The 12,031-nt window shown below is 40.5% G+C and overlaps 3 protein-coding genes across 3 annotated transcripts in view; 2 read left to right on the top strand and 1 right to left on the bottom strand.

The window, feature by feature from the left end:
• ap1g2 (adaptor related protein complex 1 subunit gamma 2) overlaps window positions 1-6,217 on the top strand; it is a 14,998-nt gene extending 8,781 nt beyond the window's left edge. The window contains exons 15-22 of the mRNA XM_046051382.1: window positions 862-951; window positions 1,435-1,562; window positions 2,231-2,335; window positions 2,526-2,673; window positions 3,418-3,580; window positions 3,831-3,982; window positions 4,344-4,442; window positions 4,770-6,217. Of these exons, the coding sequence (XP_045907338.1) occupies window positions 862-951; window positions 1,435-1,562; window positions 2,231-2,335; window positions 2,526-2,673; window positions 3,418-3,580; window positions 3,831-3,982; window positions 4,344-4,442; window positions 4,770-4,877 (993 nt within the window). The 3' untranslated portion in view covers window positions 4,878-6,217. The remainder of the gene's footprint in view (window positions 1-861; window positions 952-1,434; window positions 1,563-2,230; window positions 2,336-2,525; window positions 2,674-3,417; window positions 3,581-3,830; window positions 3,983-4,343; window positions 4,443-4,769) is intronic.
• A 59-nt stretch (window positions 6,218-6,276) lies between these two features.
• On the bottom strand, window positions 6,277-8,405 carry nedd8l (NEDD8 ubiquitin like modifier, like). Its single transcript, XM_046051384.1, has 4 exons — window positions 7,900-8,405; window positions 7,015-7,062; window positions 6,824-6,906; window positions 6,277-6,719 (listed from the first exon to the last, which is right to left on the bottom strand). The coding sequence occupies exons 1-4, from the start codon at window positions 7,915-7,917 to the stop codon at window positions 6,596-6,598; spliced, it is 273 nt and encodes a 90-aa protein (XP_045907340.1). The 5' UTR covers window positions 7,918-8,405; the 3' UTR covers window positions 6,277-6,595.
• A 312-nt stretch (window positions 8,406-8,717) lies between these two features.
• Window positions 8,718-11,183, top strand: zp3f.2 (zona pellucida glycoprotein 3f, tandem duplicate 2). The gene is made up of 10 exons (XM_046051383.1): window positions 8,718-8,877; window positions 8,972-9,156; window positions 9,231-9,334; window positions 9,411-9,502; window positions 9,569-9,749; window positions 9,827-9,932; window positions 10,008-10,096; window positions 10,620-10,711; window positions 10,801-10,910; window positions 10,991-11,183. The coding sequence occupies exons 1-10, from the start codon at window positions 8,736-8,738 to the stop codon at window positions 11,015-11,017; spliced, it is 1,128 nt and encodes a 375-aa protein (XP_045907339.1). The 5' UTR covers window positions 8,718-8,735; the 3' UTR covers window positions 11,018-11,183.
• Window positions 11,184-12,031: the final 848 nt, after the last annotated feature.

Genomic DNA, 12,031 nt, shown 5'->3' with positions numbered 1-12,031 from the left:
CAATTCAAATAAAACACACCTGACCTCACCTAATGTTGCCCATTCATTTTATACTTAAGAGGAAAAAGCTATTAAGGAAGAAACAACAGGACCCTCGCAATAGGTGTTGGAACAAACTATTTAATTATAGCCTTTGACAAAGACTTCATATACAATAAAAGTGAAACAGAAGGCAAAATGATCAGACTTTGGTCAGCCAGTCCAAGGCCTGCATCCTGCGTCGAAGTGTCCTTGGGCAAGATACTGAACCCCGATTTGCCCCTGGCGGCTGTTCCGCCAGTGTATGAATGTGTGTGAATGTTAGTTTCCGTTTGAGCACTTAGGCTCAGTGTGTGAATGTGTGTGACTGGTGAATGCAGATGTACTGTAAAAGCGCTTTGAGTGGTCGAAAAGACTAGAAAGGCGCTATACAAGTACGGAGCATTTACATTACATTTACATTCACTGAGATCCCAAAGATATCTATTGTCATCTGAAATCCTCTGAAATCCTCCTCGAGATGAATAAAAAAATCAATAAATTTCAACTCATTTTGCTGCAACAATCATGTTCATTAAAAGAGAGCTGGTTTTATTCTGTGTCAGAGAAAATAGCTACGCTTTCAGTGTGAAACTGGCTGATGCATCCAGGTTTATTTTTGGAACCAAGTCAGACGAGCATGTACTCATCTGCAGCGTGGTGCAGTTTCCCATCTTCCACCACATTAACTCTCGGTGAATTCAGGAAAAATTTGCTCTGATGTTCCAAACTGCTAAGCTGACCAGCAAGCCAATCTCCCAAGACCATAAAGTGTTCCTCTATGATTATATTTTGCTGCGAGTGTAATGTGCAACTGTTTGAGTGTAATATTTGTATGTGCAGCAATCCCTGGTGCAGGTGGCATGCTGGTGTATAGGAGAATATGGAGATCTGCTGCTGAGAGGAGAGTGTCAGGAGACTGAGCCTGTTCAGGTACATGCAGCACCAACACAGTTTTATAGTATGATACAAATAAAAATTAGTAGCAGTGATTCAAACTATTGCTAGATCATGAAAGGATTCAGTTCTAAATGCCTCCTCTCTGGTAGGACCGAAAAGAAACATTGTACATTTTCTACCACACTGGCAGCTGGTTTGGAAACAACAGGGGATCTGAGTAGTTAGCACGAGCCAATACCAAGTCAGATTTATTCAACAGGAAATGCAAAGAAAAAACAATCACACAGTTTGACACAAAATGCAGTGCACATTATACTGACACACTGCAGCAACATATGCTTGAAGAAAACAAAACGCACAGTCCTCAATTCCCAACTCATAAATTAAGGGTCTGTGTCTTAATCATACAGTAAATGTGATGGGTCGTCAATTAAATGAATACTAGAAGCTAAAATGTGACATTTCTGTCCTCTAGTTTCAGCATAATATAAAAGTGATTGCACGTCTCTCTATCAGGTCACGGAGGATGACGTTCTGGATGCTTTGGAAACTGTTCTGCAGTCCCACATGTCATCTCCGGCAACCAGAGGCTTTGCTCTCACCGCCACCATGAAACTGAGCACACGCATCACTGATAACGTGGAGTAAGAAACACTTTTATCAGTCGCTCACAGCAAACAGTGACCGGATACAAGTGAAGCACATTAACTGTGGCTGGTTTAAAGTGGCAAAGTTTGATTTATTTATTTATTTTGCCGTGCAACTCAAAAGGAACAGAAGTGTGCAGTGCAGTACTTGGATGTTGAGTTAATGATTACTTTGTAATGTGTTGAGGAGAAAAAAAACACTCTTATTCAGGAACAAAACCCGCCTACGCAGTGACATTTCCAAACACAGCCAACCTGCATTTGATTGCTTCAACACTGCAACACATTTCAGCGAAGGCTAAATGCTGCATTCGCAAGATAAAAGAGGCTAAATGGGGAAAAAAACAGAAGTACTATTCCATAATTTGCATTTCCATATGTTAAGCTACATGTTTCTATTAAATCTCCTCTTTTATTTTCTGTCTCACATTCCACTGTGGCAAAGATTTGATGCTAGTGTTTTACATATAAAGAGTGTTATCAATGTTGGCACAGCACTTCTGGTCGCTAACAGAGTTTAGGACAGATGATTGTGCTTCAACAGTCCATTATAAGGGGTTGTTTAGAAAAGACTTGTGATTTAGACAATTTCTCAATAGTTGCAGTCTTTTCTCAGCAGCCGCCTGACTGCTTCTCTTTCTCTTCATCTCCCCTACCCCTGCCAGTCGGATCAGAAGCATCGTCAGCATCTATGGCAGCTGTTTAGATGTGGAGCTTCAGCAGAGGGCAGTTGAATACAATGCTCTGTTAAAGAAATATGACTACATGAGGTATGCAGCATGATGAAGAAGTTGACGTTTCCTGTTCTTTATGAAATCATGTAATATTCTTTTTCTGTCCCTAGAAAATTACAAGTATTTTCGTTTATATTGTGATTACAATGTTATGGTTAAGTTTTACAATTGACAATAGGTACTATTTTCTGGCCATAAACAGCTGACACGATCCTTTTCTTTGCAGGGCAGCGGTACTGGAGAGGATGCCTGTGATTGAAAAGAACTCCCCAGGTCATACCAACGGAGAGTCGACAGGGGAGGCCATCAAGGAAATCAAATCAGCTAAAGTCAAGCAGGGAGAGCCAGTGCTGCCCCAGCAACCTGCTAACCAGGTACACTACATTGACACAGATTTCATGTTTTATGTTTGGTCAAGACTAGACTGGTGACCTCGGGCTAGATTTCACAATCCCATTTCTCTCTGTCTGACCTCTTTTCGTTGGCCACCTATTGAGTTTCAAGATTTTACTGATAACTTTTCAAGCATCATCAGGTCAGGCTCCAAGCTGTCTTATGACCTGTTAAACATCTATGAACCAGTATGTCAGCACAGGTCCTGCTGACACAGCAAAATTCCTGCCTTACCCTAATGAGCTTCTATGTATTTTTTATGTGATTTATTTTAGTTATATTATCATGCCCTCTGTTATGGGCTGTCCATAATAAATAGAGGTGTCTAATTTTCTTAGAGACACCAAGTGGTCAGTACTTGTGTTGTCATGCAAATTCTGACCCTTTCCCATACAGGGTTTGGTTTGCCGGCCATATGTTTTCTCTTTTATGCAAATCAAATTGTAATGAAGCTCAGTTAGGAGGTTCAGCAGCAATGTTCTGGTGAAATACACAATAGTAGACTTTCAACTTAATTCATGTTAATCGTTTTAATCACTATTCAGCTGTCTCCTTCTTTTTCTCTAGTTTTATGATTATGTTTGTAACGGCACTTTGAAATCTTAAAAATATATGCTTTTCAGATGAAAGATTTGCTTTCAGTTTGCAACAGCAACAGCAATGTTTTCTGTTCAGGTTAAGATTAAACCAGGCTGTTTCCTCATCCCGTCTATGGTTTTCCTCAGGTGTGTGATCTCTTGGACCTGCTGGGAGGCTCTGAGGAGACTCTGCAGCCCAGGCCGGCAGTAGGAGGTACATTCCCAGGCCTGCCCATGAGCACAGCCAGCCCTGCTGGAGGAGACCTCCTGGATCTGTTGGGAGTGTTAGAGCCTGCACCCCTTGCACCAGGTCTCTGACCCTCACACAAGCGCGCACATACAATAGTTTAGACCGAAAGGGTTTAGGAGACTGAAAGAAACAAGAATAAGTCTAGGAATTGGGAAATAAAAATAGAAAAAGTAAAAAGGGACTGAAATTGTATTCACTGCTCTGAATCAGGCCATCAGATAATCTCCTTAAATCTCCCCCGGCGTTGATGTTTTTTGTTTTTATTTGCTTAATATTAGTTTTAAACTAATGCAATATCTGTTTTCCATAGCTCCCACAGTGCCGGTGTATGAGAAAGAGGGTGTGACTTTGACACTGAGTTGTGAGAAACAGTCAGACTCAGGCCTGACAGTCACACTAACAGCCTCCAATTCCACTGAGTCAGACATCAGCAGCTTCACCCTGCAGGCTGCGGTGCCCAAGGTCTGTCTCATTACCTCTGCCCAAACACACCATGTTCATCTTGTTAATCATCCACAGAGGAACTCACTAGCAACCAAGCTTTTTCTGTCGGTGTTGACTTGTGGCTGCCACAGTGCACCAACAAACACAAAAACAAACAGTTTGTGGCAGATTATATTTTATTTGCACATTTCAGTGCTGCATCACATACACAGATACTTTACCGTTACTGTCTCTCTATGTTTGACCGGTCTGCATCACGTGCAAGTTTTAGACCCTGTCATGTTCTCAGTGGTGGGCATCAGTGCAGTAAATAAACCTGAACAACATACGTGTGTTTTTGGTGCTTTAAACTTGAATGTTCCTTTTGATCTTCCTCCAGAGTGTCCAGTTACACATGAAGGCCCCCAGTGGGGACTTTCTTCCTGCCCGAGGCACAGCTAAGGTGACCCAGATGGTAGTTCTCAACAACCCAAACAAGGTGGGGTTGACACACAAAGCTGTGATTCGCATTTGTCAGTAAGAGCAAGGTCAGGTCAGTCAGGAGTGTGGTCTATCCCTCTCTTATATAAAACTTTATGAAGGAGGGAGGAAATACACCCCTTCAATTTTAAATTTCTGCAGTAAAAGTTAGATCAGTTTGAAAATACAACATTGGATTGAATCTTCACACTTTATCTCTAAAACTGTGCTTAACTCCCACAAATTTGTTTATTTGGTGATGTTTGTGCCAGGTCCAAATCTTTTTTTTTTTACTCCTATCCCAGAACCGATACTAGCTGCATCTAAATCCTTCTTCCTCTTCCAGGTGAACTTGAAGATGAGGGTCCGCATATCTTACACCAGCCAAGGATCAGCCTTTCAGGATACAGTCCAGATTGACTCCTTCCCTGGACTCAGCGCTGGCGGCCACTGACACTGGGCATTCGGTTAAACAACCCTATGAAAACAGTCTGTGAATGAGTCATCAGGCATCGCCCTTCACTGACAGAAAGGTTTATTCCCTCTGTGCTGCAGTCCGAGCAGCTGTGTTGTTGGGTGTTTTTATGGCTGAAGAAAACAGCTCTCTCACAGGAAATCACAGCCTCGTACATGAACTGACATCGTTTCCATCTCCTCTGGAAACCAAGCGTAAATGTGACTGATGACATTATTTAATATGGCAGAAGCTTTGGATTATGCTGGTGTAATATGAAAATACTCAAATATTTTTCTTTAATACTTTACTTTAATGTTTTTCTGGGATTTTTGCAATGACGACTGTCCACAGAAACTTTCTACCATCCAGGTTTTTAATCAGAGCTACTAAAGGTGATTGTAGTTGTTTCACTCCAAAAATATTTACTTTGTGGCTCCTGTTCGTCAGTATGGGCCACTAGGTCAATTGTCCTCACATGGCTCATGTTTACTCCCTTTGAAGTGATTTCCTTATATTTGCCTTTACTATTTTGGAAAGCAGCTAAACACTTACTAATGACCCACTACTATTATTAAACACTCTAATCCAGAATACTTGATTTTTCTGGGATTCCAAGACGTGAATTAGAGATTGAAAGGTGTAGGATTTTAAACACAACCTTGTGTATTGCATTCACTTGTCCTTTGTCGCTCCTGTATTTCATGCCTCATCCACCTGAATAGTTCATAGTATCCACCTCCTAATTATTTCCCCTGTGCCTTTCTCCCCTCAAGAACCGAGGTTTTCTCATTTAATGCAATTATATTTAGTTTTGGAAGCCAAGAAATTGTTTTAAATGTAAGTGGTGTAGTCATATAAACATGTTTTATCCTGACCAATATCTCCTTGCCTATTGTTTACAGGGGCTCCAGAGTTATGGTATTTTCTGAAGACTGTGTATCGTGATACAAAAAGAAAAATTATGCTCTCTACAAGATGTATATTTTACTTATTAATTTTAGGGGGCACAATTAGAAGAGTTTAAAGTCTTAAGAAAATCTCTAATACAACCCTTTGTTGTAGAAGGACAAAAAAGTGGTCTGTGAAACACACCTTCAAATAACCAGTGTGTATAACCTGAGTAATCAGTAAAACTCATCTCATAATCATGGACCTCATTTTAAAACACTGGATGTCAGCAATGGTGCTCTAAATGGATTACAGTGCAATCTCTACCAGACTGTTTTAGATCACTACTAAACTGTTAAGAAGGACCAGGGTGAGTATTCTGACAGTTGCATCTTTAAATCTTCTGTTTCATGTCATTTTCTAATAAAAATCAGTTTTCAGAATCCTCAGCAGGGACTTGTCATGGTGTCTTTGCTCAGTGTGTGTGTGTTAGAGGACAACACGTACATCAACGTCAGCATTTATTCACAAGCAAAAAGACCACAGTGTTCTCAAACTGTCTTTTGTTCTGCATTGGTGCCTGCGTCAACTGGTCAAACTCGGAAAGATTGACTTTCTGGCTTTACAAAAAAACATTACAGAAGAATTTGAACGTCCTTTATGTTGTTTTTTTTTTTTTCTTTTCTTTTCTTTGCTCTTGTTGGTCGATTTTTTTGTTTGCGTTGGCCCGGGAGCGTGTTATTTCAGATCTCTGTGCTGTAACATGGTTTGACTGTGACAGACACCTAAAGCATTGGCACTCAGCTGGCCCTCATCACAGCGGCAATTCATGATGAGGAGGAGAGGTCTATGCAGGGCCTGTGGAGCGTTGAGCCACCTCTTAGCGCCAACACAAGATGGAGCACTGAACCTCCCTGGATCTTGTAGTCTGCAGCTGTCTTCTCATCATTCCTGAGAGCAAAAGAACACAGGAGAGAGCATAACATAGCTTAGAGAAGACTTGCGGAGAAATAAGAACCTATTGCAGCAAAACAGCTCACGAAGGAGGAACTCACATCTGTTTTCCACTGTAGATGAGTCTTTGTTGCTGTGGGGGGATCCCTTCCTTCTCTTCAACCCTTTCTTTAATTCGCTCCACCTTCATTGACCCAAAAACACCACATTTAGAAATGATAGTGGCCTGAGAGCCAACAGAACACAGGTTAGCGTGTTGTCTTTCTATCTTACAGGAACGATTGTATTTCACCTTGTCTGTGGGCTCGATGTCGATCTCTATTTCTTTTCCAGTGAGAGTCTGAAACATAATTATACAACACCAGCTTTGGTCACATGCAAACACATACAGTCTGCAACAGACCACCACAAGACATAATTCACAGGGGGGGGCGACGACACACCAATCCCTTTCCACAGAGATTCACCCCTGTTACACTGAATTCTGTGGCCCATCAGATTTTGTGACATAATTAGGAAAGTCAGCTATATTGCCACTGCAAATGTCCTTAACATGGCCACAGTTTTTTGACAGTTATTAGCAACAAAAAAAAATGATGTCTATGGGGATAACTGCTAGGGCAGCAACTAACGACTGCTTTCATTTTAGATGAATCAATGCGATATTTGTAATTGTTAGTCCACAAAACATCAGAAAATAATGATAAATGCGTGTCACAATTTACCAGAGCCCAAAGTGACGTCTTCAAACACAAATATATTTAGTTCACAAGGATATAAAACAGATAAAAGCTGCTAGAACCAGAGAGAGGATGGCATTTTGATCAATAATCGCCCCTAAATGATTGATCTTGTACACCGGCCGAGGAATTGGCTAACCTGCTCTGGTGGTTGCATTTATGTTAGCAAGCTATCAAATAACATAGCTACCGAATGGCGAAAAGTATTACCCAAAGAGCAGCACGTTAATAGCTAGCAGCTCTACATACTACTGAGCCAAACACAGGCAGAAATGAAAACCGGTGAGCAGAGAATAAAATACATTCAAGAAAGAATATCATAAGTTGCTGCACCCCGGCTGAAATAATAAATTAGCGAACCGGTTATTGATGTTAGCGGGCAACAGCAGCTACCACTCGGCGGTAATTGTAAGCGTAGATTTATAAAATAGTCTTACCTTTACTTTGATCAGCATGTTGAATAAACAATATACTACAATTTGAATTGATATTAACTGTTAGCTGACCAAAACACTTGATATTCTAGCGATTTACAACCTACTTGACTTCAATTGACTTCCTGTGTGCACCGCTTAACGCTCCGGACGCGACCGCGTCAAACCACATGGGGAAAAGGTGGTTCCGCTGTGAGAAATTTAAAAATCTGCTATTTCTATGTTCACAGCAGCTTTCGTATCGACAGAAATATGTAGATCCGTCGCTTTAAAAAAAACATTAAAAACTATATCTTGTCAATATCTTGCTGTAAAAGGTAAATTTTTACTCAAGAAAAAGTTAAATAAGAATTATCAAAATATAAAAATACACTTTCATTACTGGATCATTAGCTGTCACTCATGCAAGAACATGTTAGCATTTTAATGTTGCTGTTCGCCATGGATTCTATATTTATAATTTAACTAACTGTTAAATAATTTAATATGAATCAGTGTATAGTTTTATAAACTGCTCATGTTTTGAATAAAAAAATGGATCTGTAAAATAATGAGTAATAACCTCTCAAATAAATGCAGTAGAATTAAAAAAAACTATATTTGCCTCTGAAATGAAGCAAAGTGAAGGTATGAAATGTAGTAAAGTAAATGAAAGCAAAATAAAAAAATCAAAATTTTACTTAAGTACAGTACTTGACTAAATGTACTTTGTGATTTTCCACCTCTGCGTTAGTAAATTGCCAAAATGAACACGTACACTATAAATGAAAATGTGAGAATGCATAGAAACACCCCAGCATAAGTACACACTGGCCAAATGCTGCCCTGCCCTCACACAGATGTTGATCATCAAGCAAATTGGGCTGGAACTCTACAAATTGTATCAGTTCCAGCATGATCAGGATCATTCAGTCATGGTGACCAATCTCTATCTCGGTGTGACAATTGTGGCTTTTTTTGCAGCAGCTATTGCTAATGCAGGTATTCTTTGCACATGCTTCTAAAAATGTGTCAACCTTAGGTGTACTTAAGTTTTTAATGTACAGAGACAATTATCACGGGAATGTGTTTGCAGATATCCAAGTAGTCTGTGCAAAAGGCTCGGTAAGAATCACATGGAGGATCAACGCGGAGTTGGTGCCATATGCAGTTCGTCTCTTCCTTGGAAACTGCATGCCATCTCAGTTGGATGTTCTTTCAAGTGGAGAGGGGGAGGCACACTTTGACTACCAGTTTTCCGACTGCAAATTTAAAAGACAGGTAATGTCAATTCTATATTCAGTTAAAATACCTTTTGGCCACTTCAGTGTCTTAATAATCTGTCCTTTCTACAGATGAAAGGAAAACTTGTCATCTATCAAAATGAACTGACTTACAGGCCAGAAGCAAGACATAAACCTGCAGCCTTTGTGTATCCCATTGAGTGTGTTTATAAAAGGTAAAGTATCTTTTTGAATGTATTTCTGGTTTAAAGCTAAAATGTGAGTTGAGAAAACATCCCCAATATATTGCAGACGTGAGGGGTGGGTTCCACCTTTCCTGAACCCTGGGTCAGGTGTATTAGAAGGTCAAGGCGGGCTGGTCTTCAACATGGCACTCCTCAATGGTAAGTAATACAAAATAAGGACACTCTCAGCAACGATCTCAATCATCATTTTTATTTTCCCTACAGAACAATTAACAGGTGTAGCAACAACAAACGTCATCCCACTGGGCTCGTTCATGCCAATATGGGCTGCAGTGGAGCAGGAGTTCCATCAACCCTTGCTGCTGCTCATGGAGGACTGTGTGGCAGCCACTACACCAGTGCTGCAGCCTGACAGTCAGGTTCACCAGATCATTGGCAATAAAGGGTAGGATTCAGATACAGAAGTGTTTCCAATGATTGTTCTTAATTAAAAGTCTTACTGCTATCTGTACATTTCTTCAGGTGTCTTTTGGAAAGCATGAGGGGAAACTCTATGTTCCTCCCTCGTTACCATTCGTCTGCAGTCATCCTTTACCTGCAGTCCTTTACGTTTGGTCACGGAGAGGAGGTGAGAGGGTAAATGGTAACACCTACAAGGAATAGGTTCATAAGAAATTTTGACTACTATTTTTGTGCTCCTCAGGTGTACATTCACTGTAAACTTGTAGCATGGGATCCTGAGGTTCTTGATGAAGGCAAGAAAGCCTGTCACTATGTAAAGAGCAATGGAAGGTAATCATGAATTAATGGAATGGGTTGACTTATTGGATAATATGCATTTGCGCTCTTGCTGAGTTGGATGAAAAGTTCTGTACTGCTGTCATGTGCACCAGAAGCTTGAGCCAGGAAGCGTTAGCTTTTTTAGTTTTTTAAGATTAACAAGAAAAACTCAACACCACCTAAAGCTGAATTTGCTACAGCTGGGGTAATGATTTTCTAAGTCTCAGTAAGACTGAGCAAATTTCCTAAAACAGACTATTCTTTAGATCAAGTCCTGTGTTTATGTAAAACTTAATTACTGTACACTTTGGCTGCACTACATTTGAGATAACTTACTCCACCATTTTAGTAACTGCTTGCACAAGGTTTCCTTAAATGACTATTCAACTCGACATGATCTGTATGTCTAAATATAAACAGCAAATGTTATTTGAACATCTGGGATTTAATAGGAGAGCATGCATTCTGCTGCTTTTCCTCCTAAGTGTTTATCAACACTATGCTGGTATAATGACCCTCTGCGATTTCTCCTTAGATGGGAACTACTCGATGACCCCCTTCAGAGCTCCATCTGTAGTTGCTGTGATTCAACCTGCAATTCCCGCTCCAAAAGAGAATCCGTGTCAGGTATCACTTCTGCCAACTTTGCTGGGTTTTTTGATATTGGTATTCTTCCTCCATGCAGTTTATCATTTTCCCTCCCTCTCTCATGTCAGAATCCCACAGCTTTAGTCACAGTTCTGTGTTGGGACCCCTTTTCATCGTCGATCCGTCTGATTTTGAGGCCCAAAACCTACCAAAGGTGTCGGATGCAGTGGACTCTCAGGTGTAATAAGCAATAACATTTTAATGGAATTTGTTAAACGCTGGACAAAATGATTAAAGTTCTCAACATTTTCTGAACAGGAAAGCCAGTCTAAGCTGACGACTTGACGATGCACCACAAACGGGCCAGTAGCAGATGACGTCAAGTCTCCTGACTTACAAGGCATTGGGGCATCAGCTTTGTGATCTCAACTTGATAGTCTGCAGATTCATTTGAATGGTCATACATGAATCTTAAACCCTCCATACAAATAAACCTGATGTAAACTGCTAAGATTCTACTTACTGCCTTTTATTTTAAAATGTGATTTTTAGTCCTGCTTATACTGGCATGAAATACCAGCCTACGTCACTTGATACTGCAACTGATAAATTCACCATAAAGTTGTCACAACTACAGGGAATGACCAGGAAATGATGTAACCAGACCTTACTACAGCTGCTGGTCATATAATTAGAATATCATCAAAGTTGATTTGTTTCAGTAATTCCATTCAAAAAGTGAAACTTGAAATTAATTCCTTTTGATTAACTGACAACTAATGAAAACCCTGAAATCAGTATCTCAGAAAATTAGAATATTGTGAAAAGGTTCAATATTGAAGACACCTGGTGCCACACTCTAATCGGCTAATTAACTCAAAACACCTGCACTTTCTACTTCTGTAGGCTACACAATCATGGAAGACTGCTGACTTGACACCTTGCACGAGGAGGGCAAGACACAAAAGGTCATTGCTAAAGAGGCTGGCTGTTCACAGCGCTCTGTGTCCAAGCACATTAATAGAGAGGCGAAGGGAAGGAAAAAATGTGGTAGAAAAAAGTGTACAAGCAATAGGGATAACCGCACCCTGGAGAGGACTGTGAAACAAAACCCATTCAAAAATGTGGGGGAGATTCACAAAGAGTGGACTGCAGCTGGAGTCAGTGCTTCAAGAACCACCACGCACAGACGTATGCAGGACATGGGTTTCAGCTGTCGCATTCCTTGTGTCAAGCCACTCTTGAACAAGACACAGCGTCAGAAGCGTCTCGCCTGGGCTAAAGACAAAAAGGACTGGACTGCTGCTGAGTGGTCCAAAGTTATGTTCTCTGATGAAAGTAAATTTTGCATTTCCTTTG

This window comes from Micropterus dolomieu, linkage group LG06 (assembly GCF_021292245.1).
Source record: "Micropterus dolomieu isolate WLL.071019.BEF.003 ecotype Adirondacks linkage group LG06, ASM2129224v1, whole genome shotgun sequence".
Lineage (NCBI taxonomy): Eukaryota > Metazoa > Chordata > Actinopteri > Centrarchiformes > Centrarchidae > Micropterus > Micropterus dolomieu.
The sequence above is the reverse complement of the archived record's forward strand: the minus strand, read 5'-3'. Positions and strand labels throughout refer to the sequence as shown.